Genomic DNA, 18,017 nt, shown 5'->3' with positions numbered 1-18,017 from the left:
TTTTCAATGCTGTTATTAACTGCATGTGCAACATGCTTACTGCGGAAACTCTGCTCCAAAGTAGATTGCTGAGTTCCCATGGGTCAGGATGACGCACATCTATTTTATGGTCAGGTCCAATATTTCTAAATTCTTTGTGAATCCTGTTCCAAATAAAACCGTTTCAACCCCCTCTTCCAGAAAATCCTTTATTCTCCAAGATGTAATCTCATTGCACCCAGGATATTAAAAATATCAGTCCATAAATCATGAAGGTAAATCAATGTAAGCAATCACTGTATCAGGCACCAAGGTCGTTGGAGTGTGACAAGCCAACCACCCACCCTGAGAATACAAGCTCAGCTCCCTAGTCTTTGTGTAATGTTTGAAATTAAATGTTTGCAGCTGACACTTTTAACGTAAAGATAATGTATTACATTGATATAGTGTGAACATCTTCACAAATGGACACCAGAGGCTCGAATCTCCTCATCGCTTTCCAAATTAAATTTTAAGAGAATAGCCTTAAGGATAAGATCATGGGAAATGTGCGCAAAATCTCAAAGGTTTAAATCATTGGATTTTAAATTGAAATCTTGAGGCCTGAAATTCCACTTTTAGCTTGTAAGACAATTTTGTTTTAATATTTAAGGTTGTGCAGAACTGTGAAAAAATCTCAAATTCAGTCTTCATTTGGAAGCCAGTTCGTTATAACAACTTCCAAATGAAGAGTGGTTTGCAGAATTTTCCATTATTCTGCACAACCATACATTTTAATTCTTAATGGCCTTACAGGTTGAGACTAGGTGGAATTTTGGGCCCTTCGGCAGTATTTCCTCATATTTCTTGTCAACTTGTATGAACTGTGAACCAGATTTAGATGATATCAGAGTGGAGATCATGCAGGTCAGTATGATGGACATCTTTGAGTCCTCGTTTCCATATCGCAGCTAAGCCCTTTCAATTCTTTGAACACATTCTGTAACAAGAGAAAGTACAGTCCGAAAACAATCCTGAAATAATTAAGCCATTCCAAATGCTGACTCTAAGCATTTAAATTGGCTTGCGCATATCAGAGTTCTTACCACAATATTTCTCCAATGCAGCATCCTCTGAGCTATTCCATTTTGTGAATGACTGAGTGCAATTACAAATGTGTTTTTTTGTAGTGAGCTTCTTGTTACCCTCCAGCATATAACAACATTAAATAAGCACAACGTTACGTAATTTTAGCAAAGTTACACAGCTAGAATAGTGCGTAGAGGACAGTTGCCTAGTTTCATAGATTGAATGTCTTTTCGGCAGCTTCTGCCCTCCTATAGTTAGTCTCCTCTTCCTATCAATTAAACCACTGGTAAGCGTTGTGGTCACCAAAGTCCATGTTTTCTTTTTAATTATTTTTACTACAAAAAGAAGTGAGACAGTGGAGGTGGTACCACGCCATCCATCGCATCCAGAAACTGAGCAGAACAAACCTGCAGAGGAAATGAGGTATTGATCCTAGATAGCTGGGTTGTAAGTTCAGCAGCTAGTCTGGTTTAACTGATCAGTTATCCTTTTAAGGTGGTCGGCTATTGTGCTTCATTGGGAGTAATTGAAGGGCTTCACAATGTTTGCATGTCTGGAAGCTCACAATTATTTTCTAAATGGTTAGAAATAGTATAGCTTTATTAATTATTGCTTTGTCGCTGTTGATGTCTGAAACCGAGGTATCCAGACTAGGAAATCCCCAGATTCAATCCCCTGTCAGTCCTGAGTTAGCTGCTCTGAACTGGAGCAGCAGTAAGGTTTTTGAATTTATGTACATGGACTACGCAGAAAAGGCAATCTTTTCAATCAATTAAAAATAAACATTCACACTTGGGGGGATATTATTTTACAATCACTAATGCATATTTGCTGATGTACATTGGTCTATCTGCTCCACTCTCTTAGTTTCACAAGTTGGTTTAGCAAGTCAACCCCAAGAACATCTCACAGATTTGTTGTTCCTGCTTTATAACCTGTTGGACACAAAGATTGTTGTGTGCTCTGTTTCATCTGCCGATCATCCCAATTGTTTTCCTTAGCTGCTCGTGTGCAATTATTTTGCTGCAGTTTCCTATTTTGGATTGGAAAAATATAGGTCCTTTGATTTCACAATATCCATGATCATTGGAATCTTCTTGACAAAGTAGCCAGATATAAAGTGGAATAAAAATAGGACAAGTACAATCCATTGAGGTAATATGCATCTACCCCTTAAACCATAGGGAGAGATTTCTGAAAAAAATTACATTTTCTCCACAACATGTTGAAGATTTTGTAACATTATTGTTCCTCCATTTGTTTTTCCTTGTTTTATTAGCCTTGCAAGATCATATGTAAGTTTAAGTGAACTACATACACAAAAAACTATATTAACAAATATCCAGAATTCTATTCATAGGCATTCTATTGCAGAGGCATAAGCTGCAAATCATTCTAGATAACATCCAAACAAACTGCTATAAAACAAAGATGCTGCCCAGAGGATTGTGCTGTGAGTGACAATGCAAAATTTGCCAGTTGAGTTTTAATGAGACCATTAAGGACTACAGGATCGCTGTGCGTGTGCATATGTGTCATTCTATAGAGTGTACCCTTGTGCAGATTTTAGTTGATGCCAATTTAGTAGACCAACTTGTTTCAACAGTTTACGCTTATATTTTTTGCAGGATTGATTTACTGAAGTGTTTATTTCTTTGAAAGTAATGCTTCAGTGCATGGCGTAGAATAAAATAAACTCTAAGTTGCACTATCATCTATATTAGAGTACCTTTGGAATCATGGAAATTATTTTGCAAAGAGTTGTCTTCATTTCACTCACAATACAGTGCTCTGGGTAGCATCTTTGCTTTGACAAACAAAAAATACGGTGCCAGAATATGTCCCAGAATGGTTCCCTGGGGATTCTTTTCCACTTTTCCACTTTTCCTTTTATTAAGTGTACAAGTCCAAAGGTCAGAAGCAGAGAATAATACACTTTCATTGTCCAGTATTGATAAATTTAGCTATAAGAAGACTATTAAAGAGATGCCACTGTGGTGTGTAAAGAACATTTAAGTTTTCTCTCCAGTGCCGGGGACAATTTATTCCCCTTTAAGGTGAACTTTTCTGGACTCGTTGTAGCTCACTTCCAAATGATAATATTTATACTGAAATATTTATACTGAATGTTCTGTTTGGGCAATGAGATTAAGTGTTAAAGGAAAACAATCTGACTGCTCAGCCTGACTCACTTAAATCCCAGAGTTTGCAACTAGTGTGAACGCAGCTAATAGCATTACAGTGGTATCCTGGTTGCCTCTTTGATGTAATGTATCAAGTTCATTTTAGAAGCAGAGAATGAGCTGTTAAAACATAATTTTAGTAACCAGGAACCATGTAGCATAACATTATCGGTTCAATGAATGGCATTAACCTATTTTGCCATTATTGGATTAATTTGGATTGTATTTTGTGTTGTAACTATTGTAGAGGACTGTGAGACAAGAATAGTGACCTGTCACTCAACTAACTTATTGCAGACTTTGAAGTGCTTTGAAAAGAGGCAGCCTTTATTCTGCAGATCAGGAATTTTATATATATTGTATATTTGTGAAACCTGCTACATTTTTCATTGAACAAGCTTTGCAATGTTGCTACTATTACACTGATTATCCAATTTAAGTAAACTATCTTTTGTAGTTTTACCAATAAATTTACTGAATACCTTAGGTGGACTAACCGAAAATGCTCTTGTTTCTTGCCATATTTTATTTTAAAAAGAAATTGTATTGACAGCATTGAGAAATGTTTCTTGTATTTCCAATCAGTTTGTTTTATGGGATTTCAATGTGTCCCTAATTTTTCTGTTCCCTGTGTCAGGCTGTTACAGTGAATATTATGCCAAGATGGTGCAGCAATAGCTTTCATTTATATGGAGCCCTTCATGTCTCTGAGCACTTCACAGTGGTGGAGTTGGATGCCAAGTTAGGAAGAAGAAGGTGTTGGGGGGAGATCCATAGGTGTGGTCGAAGAGGTAGTTTTTCAGGTGGGATTTGAAGATGGAAAGAAGCAGCAAGGAAGAGGATAGAGGCAGAGAGTTCCAGGGATTGGGGCATAATGGTTGAAGGCTACCGATGGTGGAACTTAGGGTTGGGCAGAGGAATACGGTATGAGTAAGTCAGTGAGATAGGAGGTACGAAGGAATGAAGGAATTTGTTATATGAAGATGATGACGTTGAAGATCCTGTCTGGGATAGCATAGTGATGGAGCCACGTGAGGATTGGAGTGATGGACTTATGTTGTTTGGTGTGGGTATAGATGCAGAGTTTTGTATTAGCTTGTGGGTAGTGTAACTGGGAAGACCAGCGAAGAGCATGTTTGTGAAGTCAAGGTGGGAAGTGACTCGACGACAACTGATATTGGGTACAAGGATACATGCAGGTAAATTCAAATGGTATTCTCACAGGAATAGAAAACTGACTAATAATACAGTTTGAAGCATTATGCATAACCAAATAAGAGCCTATGAGTTTAACAACAGTCATGGTCAAATTTCTGGAATCCATCATCAGGGTGAGAATCTGGATAAAGATGAACTGATCAAAGGCATGTTATATGTTGGCTTGTTTTTGTAAAAAGATAGATAATTTCTAACTAACCTAAATAGAGTTGTTTATCAGAACTGTGAGGTGAAGGAGGGTTGATGGATGATAATTATATGGATTTTTGGAAGGCATTTGATAAGGTACCATATAAGAGATTACTGGCTAAAGTTTCAGCCCATGGAATCAAAGCCAATTTTGTGAAAGACATAGGAAATTGATTGGGAATTAGGAGAGAGAGTTGAGATAAAAGAGACATTCTTTGATTGATCGTTGCTGGGGCCATCCTTTTTAGCCATTTAGAAATAACCTGGATATAAGAATAAAGAGATGCATTTGCACAATTACTGATGATACTAAGCTTGGATAGGGTCACAACTTATAGTGAGGATAGCAAAATATTGCAAAGCAGGCAGATGGAGTTTAACACTGCAAAATTGAAGTAGTACATTTTAGATACAAGAATGGTCGATGGGAATATGTTTTGAATAGGTAAGCATGAATAGTGTAGATGAGCCAGGGGATTTAGAGATCCAAGTGCACAAGCTATTAAAATCTAAGTTAATAGGCGCAGAAAGCAATCAATGAGGCTAATGGGATTCTGGGTTTTATAATAATATTAATCCTTGCATTTGATATATTGCCTCCATCTGCTGTTTGTATCAGGGGCTCTGAAATATAAAGCAAGAAAGTACAGCTCCAGTTACACAGAGGACTGGTCAGACCCCATTCAAAATATTGTATTCACTTTTGGGAACCCAGTCTAAGGAAATATATACTAGCATGGGGTGTGGGAGAGCGGTGACTCACTAAATTAATACTTGAGGTGTTGGGCTTTTGCTATGGTGAGAAGCTGGGTAAACATGAGCTATATTATTTGGACCAGCAAAGGTGTTTAAAATAGCGAAGGGATTGAGTTGTTTATAATAATGAAGGGGAATGAAAAGCTCTTCCCTCTGGTAGAGGGATCCAAAACAATGAGACATAATCTTAAAGTTAGGGCTAAACCCATTGGACATGAGATCCGGAGACATTTCTGCACCCAGATGGTTGTGAGGAGGAAGAATACTCCAGAAGCCCATTGAGGCTAAATCAATTGAGATATTTAATAGAAAGACAGATAGATATTTGGGCAGATTATTAAGGGGTATACAGAAAAAGTGGTGAAATGGGATTGTGGAGTCCTGTAGCTCAGTGGTTAGAGCACTCGCTTTGCAAGCGAGAGACCTGAGTTCAATTCCAGGCAGGGCGAAACCTTGGGCAAGTTTCCTTACTCCACACGCCTAATAATTATCCCTCCAAAACAAAACAATAATAAATTGGTCATTTTCAATCTACGACTGTTTGTGGGACATTGCTGTGCACAATTGGCTGCCGCGTTTGCCCACAAATATACAGTCAATTCACTTTACAGTGTGTTCTGTGAAGCGCTTTGGGACGTCCTCCTGACGTGAAAAGCGCTATATCAAATGCAAGGATTATTATTACTATTATTATAAACTGGTGGAAAAGACTTGATAGACAATGGCTTCCTCCTGTTCTTATTTTTTATTATCCAGAATGATTCTGATATTAACTGTACTGATAGCCATCTTGATTACATTTGACATAATGATACAATATAAACTCTACATTTAACTCTAATCTAGTTAACTCTTTCAATGTTGCCCTGAGTAACATTCCCTTCAGCTCATTCATTCTTCCTCCTGCTATATTACCATATTTTACAATTACCTACAAATCCATTGTTACATATCTGTTTCTTGGGACTAGGATTTGCAAAGAGATTATACCAAATGACATCTTCACCAATGCATCAGTTAATTCATTTAAGGAACCAATGCATTCTTTGCGGTAGTCACGATTGATATAAACGTCCAGTGCCTTTGGATGCCGCCCCGACGTGAAAGGCGCTATACAAATGTAATTCTGTATTGTATAAAAGCCTTTACATGATGATCTCAATTCACCAGATTTGTAAAAGGGACCCAATATCTCCCGCGGAGAGAAAAATGAAGCATGGATGGTTTGTTACACGTATCACAAAATAATTTAATCTGAGAAGATATTACTGTGGCACAAAGCCATTGCTTCAGGCATTTTAATTGCTGCGGTTACTGACCTTTGAAATGCTGAGGTATCTTTAAATGAAAGAACCTCGGGGTAAGGGCGGTGAAAGACTGGGGGTGTGAGGGTGAATGTAATTAAATGGTTTGAAGCCCTAATGGAAAGATGGTCAGGATGGTATTTCTGAAGAATGAGATTGAAAGGGCTGAAGGGCCTTCACTCATCCTGCTTTAAAACAAGTGCCTGTGACAAACTAAGTAGCAATGTAACCAGGGTAACAACTTGTTTTGTGCTTGGGGGAAATCTATGTAATTTTGCAGAAGCAATGAAATGAAAACTGTCCATTTCTCTAGCCAGTACAGTATTTCTTTTTTTAAGAAAATAAAACAATTACTAATAAGAAATCTCAGCCTACGCTTTCAAGGATGGATTTTCTTATACATTGTTAAAGAGGAATAAAATGATGTATTTTATTTACTCAATATCTAAAATGGACAGCACGTTTGTTGGATGTAAAGCTGGTTTGATTTAGTTCAGTTGATATCCAATTGTCACACATTTTATAAAAATGTATTTTTTAAAAAAAAAGTTGTCTCTTTCCAATGCAGTATTTCTCTTCTGTCAGAATTGTGTTTTAAATGAATCTATTAGAAAGCCTGTAGAAAGTTTTTTTTTGGCTCAAAAATTAATCTCTTTCAATTTTACAAAAAAACAGCTGTGAATCGAAACGCCTGATTGTGATAGTTCCTCTGAGCCCTGCTGGAGACCTATCTAGCCTCAGATCTCAGTCTCTTTCCCAAGGCTTTACACAGATCATCACCTGTTAAATAACGTCGGATAAGACCAGAGCTTCAAAATTCATGTCATAAACTCTTGCATCTGAAAGATTAAAGATCAACTGAGTGGCTTTTTGACTGACATTACAGGAATCGTGAGGCGTCTGATAGACAGGAATATCAAAGATCCAGATCAACAGAACAGCGACCTGTGCTAGAGCGCTCCAGATCCTCTGAACGTGCCGACACAAACGTCATGAGATCGATGCCTTCATTAACATCGGGAAGATCTGCCCCTCCCTCGCCTGCCTTGACGAGGTGAAAGAGATACATCAAACTGCCAGACTAATCCTCTTCCCCCTCCACCACCGCCAACTCACTCTTTATTTTCCTTGTAATTGAGTAATGTCTCCCTTCATTGTAGAATTAGCGAGTAGAAGCCCTCAATACCAACGTCTTTGTAGAGTCAACACAGCACTTATATCTTTGCACAGATATAATGGTGTGGGCATCATACATTTTGTTTATTAACATTCCTTCAGCAGCATCTGTTTATGTGAATCACATGTGTTTAGGAACCTGGAAATTCTGCTGCACTAAGCACCTCATGGTTATTCTGATTTTCTCTTACAGCCAAAGATCACTAAAGCAGGAACTGAGTGTAGTCTTTAGCAACACACATCACCTACAGAGCAAACGGTGTTGGGTGCTGGTGTTGGTGCTATTCCACTTGCGTTTCATTAATCTAATTCTAAGTTGAAACACGTTTAGCACAGAATTGTTACGATAATATTTGGTGCATCTTATCTGGTTGGGTTTTGGGAGAGGGTCCCCTTTGCATAAAAATGCTTAATTGTACCGTTTTTTAAATTTTTTAAATCTAATTTAAATGCCTAAACCTTTGAAATAGAGGAGATGACACAAACCAATGACTGTGACTGTATTAATGGATTCCTGTCATTGCAAACTTATTTCCTCATCAATAATTTATACAGTTAAAAGTTTTATAGAAATAGAACTAGTTGTGTTTGAAATGATAAAATAAAACACAAGGGATTTTCCCTCTTCTGGTTAATCATTCTTTTAAAAAAAATCAATCCTTTATAGTGACCTTTGCAGCATCCTCCTTTTCTTGAACCACACCTTATATGATGTCTTTGTTGAAGATGTTCTTTGGTGTGTTTTACAATGGTGTTACTATACTCTGTGACATAAAAGGTATCACTTTGAACCATCAGTATTTTGACTTTTGGTGAGGTATAAACATAGATGATTTCTAACACCTGAGGGTTTCAGTAACTCCATTTCCTCCCCCTCCTTGATTTAAGGTAACCTAACAATGTGGAATTGTACCCACTCCATCTTGTACACTAATTTTGTGACCAATTATTATCCTGGATTGGTTTGCATCTTTGTCCCTTTCAGTACTGAATATCCTTTCTAGCTTTCAAAAGACTTGCAAAAATGACTTGTTATAAACTTCTAACACTGGCTACGAAAATTACAGTTTGCAACGGAAACAAATTTTACAATGAAATCTTGTTCTACACTTTGCTTTTGTATTGAAGTTTTCCTCCAGTACTGGAAAGGGGAAAAGATTGTCTGCTTGCAAATCAACTGGAATCTATGTTTTATCTAAACTGAAGTTGTTTTTCTTTTACTTTTTTCTTTATTTTTAACATGCTGTTGTGTTTTGCATTTGCTGTGGTGTTTCATTTGGAGAGTGAAACCATGGTTGTTAAACCATTTTTTTTACACACTTCTGTTTACGATTGTTTTCAGTGTGATACATTATGTTCCTGCCAGCTTGATATTTCATACCATGATTATCTTATAAAGCCCTAATTCCATGGTGACTGAGTTGATCTGACACGTTCTCCCCTTATATTAATAATTATGTGTTTTCCAGTTCTTTCTTGGAAAAAAGAGCATTTTTTTTTAAATCATACAGGTCACACCCACGTAGTGGATCAGTCCAAACAAGTCCCAACAGTACACCAATGACAAGTCGCAGGGGAGGACGGCAGTTACCACAACTTCCACCAAAGGGGACTCCGGAAAGAAGTGAGTGAGAACTAACAAAAATGTTACTGAGTCAATTCTGTAAAATGGCCATAAGTCACAAGACAGCTTGGCACATTTCGTAAAGTGAAGCAATGTTTTAGTTGCTAATTGTTTATGGCTAAGAGCTCGTTTGAGAGTTTTGACACTGATGATGTTCTCAAACTATAAAATAGATCAGAAGACTTTATACCCTTCTCCCCAATTCGGCACACTATTTTTTGATGGGTACATAAGAACAGAACTCCCTTTCAATTGACCAATTTCCGATTATAAGAAATATATGTTGTAATATTATGTAAAATATGATTGATAAAAAATAAAACATGTATTTCTTCATCTATTTAATTATGATTTTTAATGATGGAAGAGCGGAGAGTTATATTTTTAGATAATAAAGTACTTATGTGACTTTAGTGGTGCATAAAATAGTTTATTCATCCAGAACCAGGATTGTAGTGCACAATTGCAGTGTGACTATATGAGTCCTTTGTTTGCTTTCAGATTTTCCTATTGCTTATAGAGGCATAGAGCTATAACTGAAAATAACTGCTTCTAAATTATAAGAAATATTATAAGTTATAAAGTAACTACTGAATTATATGGAAAATTTCACTACACCAATATTTTATTTTCATAGCTTTTAAGAAACAAAACATCAACTTTATTTGTTATTGATCTGTGAAATCTTTTGTTTTCCTTTTATATTTTTGTTTCTTTTTTTCCGTTGCTTTCTTCCCAGAAAATGGAGAAGAAGGGAGTGATCTTTATGAAGGTTTGTAAATAGAGATGGGTTTGCTTTTGTGAAGCAACTTCTAGACGATGTTTACAAAAATAAACCCAACTGCAATAGATTTCTTTAGTTTCAGTTGTTCGTAGCTTCCAAACCTTTTTTTAATTTTTTTTTCTTACAAAGGAAAACTTGACTTAGTAATTCTAGGTCTGGCATAAAACTGGGAAATAGAGATAGAATCCTTCCTCTCAAGTGTTGGTCAATATAATCCATTCATTCCATGGGCTTGAAACCATTTGGTGTCAATTGCAGTTGCCTTTTGTTTTTAGAGAATGGGGAAGAAAAACATCGAAATATAAAACCAATTCATATACTTGGTTTAAGTATATATGAATATTGATTCTGCGGTATTGAACATCCACTTTGGAATGAAATGTTTATGTGTGCTTTTGAGGTGATATTATTCTGTGCTAGCATTAAGTCCAGCACGTTGTGCACTAAATGAGGTTGATGACTGTTATAGTGAGATCATTTGAGTTACCATCAATAAGATCAAATACAAAAGCTTTCAACATTGGCCATTTGAAGCCCTGCATACTGTTGCAGTGCAACGTTTCACTTCCTGTTACTCTTCGAGATATAGGACTTGGAAAATCAACTGTATAGCATAGGAACCAAGGGGTATCTGCCGAATTGTATGGTAGATGCTGGTGTAATGATTTACTAACTTGACACGTGCAGTGTTATTATTATTGGCAGTGACTTGCATGAAAATTTCTCACCTTGTATACCATGAATTGATACATTGACTGGCTTAGCTTAGTTGGGATTCACTGAGTTCTACAACGAGTAACTCAATATGTAATGAATGTATTGATTATTATTGGAATACATCATTTTGATTATGGTCTATTATAAACATTCAGACCTAATGTGATCAAGTTAAACCTTTTAAAATATACAACTGGATTTACAGTTGGTATTTATATTGATAAGAATTGTAATTAATCATCATATCCCATCATTGAAAAGCTTTTCTTCCAATCACCATGGTTACCCCATTGCTGGCACAAGAAGGGTGCTCATATAATGTCCTTTTTTCCTTTTCCCCTCACTGTCTGAAGCCTCAAATAGAAAGGTCTTGAGATGGGCCTTGATGGAGCAAGGGAGGGGGCGAAGTGGAGGTGCTCTGGGATGAATTTCCAGAGAGTGGGGGTAGATTGCTGATGGTGGAGGCAGGAGACATAGAGCAGGCCAGTGCCTGCTGAATGGAGGGAGCAGACAGGTGGGTAATGTTTTAGTAGAACATAGAGGTAGGGAGGAGCAACCCACAGTTTTTTGAATGGCTTCCAGTTCAGCTTCAGTGTGAGGGTTACAATCCTTTTTTCCAAACAACACATTGTCAACGTGATTGCAGGTTTGCAGTTTGGAGAAAAAAAGAATGCAGCAGCTTCTTTCGATCAAAGCTTCCGATTACATAAGAAATTCCATTACATATTAGCACAAAGTAGACCCATTACCTCAACTAGGACCCAAAAGAGTAAAATTCATAATGTACTGAAATGCTGTCAAGACAAACAGCAATACAGTTTAAAAGCTTTTATAATACTTCTGTAGAACTTCACTATTAAGATGGTAAAATGCATCACTGTTCAGCATTGAATTTCATGATTCAGCATGACAAATCAATAACAGAGCTTGCAATAAACATTTTGTGAATTCACATTATTTGTGTCTTGTGTGGCAAATTCTAACAGGATTCCTTCTGAAAACAGAAAATCTGTTCCTCTGCAATCTAGCTTCAGAGAGTCCCCACGGGTCAATGTGAAATATTAGAATGAGTCCCCACATATTAACGAATCCTATGAGAAGTCACTGCATACATAGTAAACAAAATGCCAAATACTGCAGATGCTGGAAATCTGAAAGAAAAACAGAAGTCGCTGGGAACACTCACTCAGCAGGTCAGGCAGCATCTATGGAGAAAGGAAAGTGAGTCAACGTTTCGGTTCCACGACCCCTCATCAGAACTGGGGCATGTTGGGAGGAAGAAGATCCTTCCCAACATGTCCCAGCAGATCCTTAAAAGCCTCTCCCTCCCAACATGCCCCAGTTCTGACGAAGCGTCGTGGACTCGCTTTCCTTTCTCTATAGATGCTGCCTGACCTGCTGAGTGTTCCCAGCGACTTCTGTTTTTGTTACTGCATACATTGTAATTGCATTGATAATTAAGTACGTGATTTTCGGTTGTCTTGCTCTATTGTGATGTTAAATATCCATGGTGCTTATTGCTGGAGGGAGTTATCTATCAGAGGAGGGCAAAATGTGTTTGTTGTGTGTGTAAAAATATTTTTCAACTGGTTTTAATGGCGGTGCAAGATATTCTCAGCACTATTTACTCAATGTAAATGTTCTGAATTCAAAAGTATATTTAGAATATGGATTAAATATTTAGTACGTCATTATTGTGTTGTTTTAAGGCTGGTTAGAGCTAAACCGGACTTTGGAACAAAGCAACAAAGGGGGGTGGAAACAAAGTCAGACAAAATCAAACTGGTAGGAAAAATAAATTAGCACAAAAAGTGAGGTCAATGAAGATAGTTGATGTACTTTTGGAAGAATTTCAATGTTGTGGCTGTTTGGAACAATCAATTAATTCATTGGAAATATTGAGATTTTAGTGAACATTTTTCTGATGACAATCTAATTATTAGTGCCACTAAGGTATATTTATGAGAGTTTTATATATTTAAAAAAAACTCAGCACTTTTGCTCTTCAAACCACAAATAAATGTTGAAGGAGAGGAATAAAAATGTTTCCTTTATTGTCAGTGGGTTCGTAGTACAAAATAATTGTAAGGTACTTACTTTGAAAATTGCACAATGATGCACTTGAAAGCTTCGAATTGCACTCTGGCACTGAATTCCTATCAGTATTTTTTTGCTGAAATGTCAAAATCAAATTTCTGAAGAAATAGCCAAAGACTGGCATAACAATTGTCTTTTTATGAGTCTGACATAAAGCAAACTTTACATGTTTTTTGTCCCCACTGCAATCAGAAAGTGAACACTGGCTTGGGATTTGCCCCTTGAGTAGTTGGAGAATTTCACTTGTGTGATTATTAAAAACAATACTGTTATGGATAGATCTGTGTGTTTTGAAAATAAACGTTCTGACAAGTGCCCTTGTCACGTTTACATTTTCACCTGTCTTTTGCAGTTCTTTTGATCATTTTTTTTCTTCGGGGTTTACTTGTCAGTTAAACTATAGGCCCGTCTGGAAAGCTTTGTTATTTATCTGAACTTTAACTTTATTGGTATCATGCAGAAGAAGACGATCAGAATGCTCTGGAGCAGTGGTCAGAGGTGGAGGCAGGTCTGTCTCACCATGTGTCTTGTTTGTAATCGTGTGCCATTTGTGTGCTGTGTTGTGTTGGCAGATTCCTCTTACTGTGGTATTACAACTGTGTATTGGTGTGTTTGTGTGTTTTATTATTTCTTTATTTATGCTTCCTTTATTAAAGTGAGATCTTCAGATCATTTAATCAGTGCTGGGCCCAACAATTTTATTCTTCAGTCATACTTTTGTTAAGGAAGCTTCTGACCTTGTTGCAACTGAGCCCTTTGGAACCAGGCATTTGTAGGTTATCTTAAGATGCACATTGCAGTGAATATAACTGTGATACATGCATACTTTGGTACTTTGCAATGAGAATCAGGGTGTGGCTACACCGCACAACCAATGATCTTGAATTATCAGCTCCTTTTTTAAAGCTTGTTTTATAAATAAAGAGTTGAATTGGCAAAAATAGTGTTGGCAGAAATCCAACCATTAAGAAGTAGTAATTTTAAAGGCATTCCAGTCAAGACCTACCACTTTGTTAATAGTTGGAAGTGATTACACACATTAAATTTGTATTTGACCTTTGTATGAAATAACGATATAAGTAGCCTGAGAATCCATAAATCTTCCAGCCATCCTTATGAGCTGTATTTCCAGAATAATCCAGAATATTTGAACAATATGTACCCTCATGTTGATGAGGAAAAAAACATTATGACTGATGGAGTAGCAAAAGCAGCAACAGCCTCGGGTATAAACTGGGCTTAATCAGTTACTCAAAACTTATAACCCACACCTTCCACATGAAAGTAACTGAACATGTCATCGGTAAATTATATTTTGTTTCTATACTGACTGTAGACAAATAGCCGTAAGATTAAATGAAAGCTCAAATTGAATAAGGAAAACGTGTTGCATCCAGTTGTTTTTAAACTTGGAGAAATGAAACCGATTTGAATCTGCACTTGTCTTTTGCTGCCATTTGTTTGAATTAACACGTGTTGTTGTGGCAACCAACATGATTAGTTACGAAAATATTCTGTGTGTCATGTGTTTATAGTTTCTCCCATTTGCTCTTAATGCTTTTGCTGTGCTATTTCAACATAAGTCTAGTCATCATCTTATCTTTCTGTGTGTTAGACTGTCTGGATGTTTCACACCTTCAGCATCTTGTTTCTTTTGCTCATGTTTTGTCATTGTCTATTAATACCATTGTTTGTTTGTTTTAATGTCATGAAGATGCTGAGGAGAAAACTCATTGTGCGCCCGTTAACGGGAGAAAAGGCAAGTTTTGCAAATGTTGCCAAGATGGTGAAAGCTTGGTTGGATGCTAAATGCATTTTGTGTCTGTGTCTTTGTGTCTGTGTCTTTGTGTCAATGTGTTTCTTTACATGCATATATATATAATATATAATATATATATATATATGTGTGTGTGTGTGTTTATGTCCTTGTCAACTTTTTGTCTCATCTCTGTTACTTTTCAGTATCATTCTGTGTGTTTTCCTCATTGTGAAGGTAATCCTTTGTAAATGTGGAATTTCCTTATGACTATTATACTATTTTCAGAAAGCGTTGCATTCTTTGACTGGACATGTCACCAAAAAAAGGCTTGTTAAAAGGGATAATGTTAAAAATGGAAGCACATGCAGAATCTTTTGCCAGGATTTATACCATTTACATTTGAAATTTGTTGGAATGAAATGTTTATGAACAACTCATCCCCTACAATGACATTGCCATATTCTATACTGTATACTCTTCAAGGGCGACATCCCTTCCCAGCAGGTTCTCAATTCACTATGTAAAGCTCTTGTGTGTTGCAGGACGCTGCAAGCTGCACCACCAACCCATCCTTGGTACTGTTTGCTTATGTTTTTTGGTGAAGAATATTGAATAATCAGTCTTTTTTGTTTACAATATATCAGCATCAGCAACCTCCTTACCAGGTGGACATATATACAGTTCAAAGCTCTTTAGGAGTGCACTGCTTCAACAGGAATACCTTCATCCCAGCACGCCACAAAAAAAGCTTGATATTTCTGTCGCTCCACATTGTGGTTCAGTTTGTTATATTCACAAACCAGATTTGCCATGTTAATTGTAGCTTCTAGTTTGCGATGTTGGAAGACTTTTGAGTTGTGATATTCACAAAATGACTAACGACAATCCCCCAAATGCCAAGTTTTGGATTTTTAGTTAGGCGTATAAGAACAGGAGGGAAGATTGTTGAACCTGTCAGGACTGTTGCGCCATTTTATTAGATCATGCATTGCAAACTGATTTTTTTTTTAGAAAGATATCGGGGTCTAAGTTGTGATAATTCATAAAGGGATTTCTTGATAAGAAATCTGGGTCATGCAAATAGGAGCTTAGATGGGAATTGATGGGATTTCTTATTAAGGAATCTCATTAAACACAATACCCAAATTGGACTCTGACACTTTGAAACTGTATGTAAAAATAAGGAATTTACCAAAGCTGAATTTCTGATCAGTTCTAAGAAATTGAGTGTAGAATACTATCGATACAAGTTTTCAATGTGAAAACTAATAGACTAATTCTTCTATCTCTAACGTTTCTGGTAAACATGCACACACTAATGTATTATAAATTCTAATATTAGTATTTTAACAAAGTGAAAATTGGGAGACCAGTGTACAATGCTGAATAACTGTAGCCCATTATTAGTTTTGAAACCTTGTGCTCCTATTGTAGCCAGCAGAGGGAGCACAGCAACCAGTGTTGAACAGAAGAATTTATCCAGGACCGGTTCCAACGGAATGGTGCTTTAAACCTTCTAAGCTGAAACCAGTGCCCTTAATTCTCTCTCTTTCTTCTCTGCCTCTTTCCCTTCTATTGTCAGCAGGTGTTCTTCACCACAGGGACAAGAACATTATCCAAAGACACAAGCAACGGATGATATTGTTCTAAATTAGCACCTCCGCAACTACAGTCAATTGCTGCATCCAGTCTTTTTACCCGCTTCATAGAAAAGGGGAAGAGTTTGAATGTTCCCAAAGCTTTTGTCTTTTTAAAATTATTCATGATTTGTTTTTACTGTGAGAAGCACATTAGCTTAATCTCGTGGGCCCATTGGCAAAGTGTTATTTTCCTTCTCCGGGTGGTAACCAGGAATTTTAGGATGTTGAGCCATCCTTCTCTTACTGAACCTTGTATTTTTATTCATCCGATTGTCCTCATGCTAACTTATTTCACCAAACCACTGATGTAGTGGATTCAGGGTGCCCTTTGCTCCCTCCGTCTCTCCTTAGCATCGTTCAAGGTCTCATCTCTTTGACAGTGCATTTGGACATCTTTCTCCTCCCCACCTCCTTATGCCCCCAGCCTCGGCTTGATGAGTGTCAAGCACTTTGAGACATCTTCCCAATGTGAAAGGTGCTGTATAAATGTATATTTTATTGTAAGGACACGGTTCTCAGAAAATAAAAATTTCCACTAGTACCTCAAGCCCTGGAATACACTAGACAATATACTTTAGGGGAAACCGGACCCACTCATTGTAACTCAACACCTATGAAGACAGAGGAGGGTGGCATTTAGATGAACTTGTTTATCATACAGGGATTGGGCTGGTTCCAGTGAATTACAAAGCTACTTTTGCCAATCTCCAATTTTGATAGTTGAATCAATGTATTTATAGGCTGAAAGGCTGTTATTTCATTAAGAACATGATGTACTTGCTTAATTTAAACTACTTAAGCTTGTGGATATCTTACAAAGAGTGGAGAGATCTCACTGCATGACCTTTATGCTGAATGTTATTGAACATTAATGGACAACCTAGATCAAACATAGGTATCTTACAAGATCTATTAATTCCCATAGAAGTAGTATAAAAATGTGTAATATTTGAAGTCATAAGTCACACTTTCTCACAAATCTTGTAAGTTATAATAACTGACTCAGTCGTGTCTTCAGGCTGTCCACAAACACAAAGGAAAAGACAGCACTCTAGTATTTTGCATATCCTGCATCTCTCTTAATAGTCTCTTAATAGTTGCATCTTTGCCATAATGCAGTATGCAAGCTTCTACAAGTTGCTGGAGATCTAAGATCTGAAAAGTACTCTCATAGCTCTCAATCACCTTCATTGCAAAGGTATCTACATCACAGAGAAATTTGTCAAATTCCTTCCTGGGTTAAGGGGGAAGCTATAGGAGACATATGGACCTTCATTCACATCAAGGAAGTAGTCATTTTGAATGGTCCAAATGTCAGCAGATATATCTCTCAGGGAGAGATTAGCTTCTTTTTGAAAATCTTTCAGATGTTTCAGTTTGTTGACTTGTGGAGAATGAATATTCTTGTCATTCCCCTCAGGCTTTGCTTCCTTGTGTGACTTATCTTCCTGTCGAGAGACAGGAAAATGTACTGTCCAAAATAAGAGAGATCATTTCTAAAAGCTCCGGCTCAACCCTTGTGC

At 37.0% G+C, this 18,017-nt stretch overlaps 1 protein-coding gene across 4 annotated transcripts in view; it reads left to right on the top strand.

Annotated features, from left to right (window-relative positions):
- rims2a (regulating synaptic membrane exocytosis 2a) overlaps window positions 1-18,017 on the top strand; it is a 390,995-nt gene that overhangs the window by 229,907 nt on the left and 143,071 nt on the right. The window contains exons 16-18 of one of the 4 annotated variants that reach the window (XM_042332191.1): window positions 7,584-7,751; window positions 9,385-9,497; window positions 10,237-10,269. In XM_042332191.1, the coding sequence (XP_042188125.1) occupies window positions 7,584-7,751; window positions 9,385-9,497; window positions 10,237-10,269 (314 nt within the window). Of the gene's footprint in view, window positions 1-7,583; window positions 7,752-9,384; window positions 9,498-10,236; window positions 10,270-13,555; window positions 13,604-18,017 lie in introns of all 4 variants that reach the window. The other 3 variants (XM_042332189.1, XM_042332190.1, XM_042332192.1) reach the window with 3 other exon arrangements.

This window comes from Callorhinchus milii, unplaced genomic scaffold (assembly GCF_018977255.1).
Source record: "Callorhinchus milii isolate IMCB2004 unplaced genomic scaffold, IMCB_Cmil_1.0 Scaffold2, whole genome shotgun sequence".
Lineage (NCBI taxonomy): Eukaryota > Metazoa > Chordata > Chondrichthyes > Chimaeriformes > Callorhinchidae > Callorhinchus > Callorhinchus milii.
This window is presented reverse-complemented; position numbering and strand designations above follow the sequence as displayed.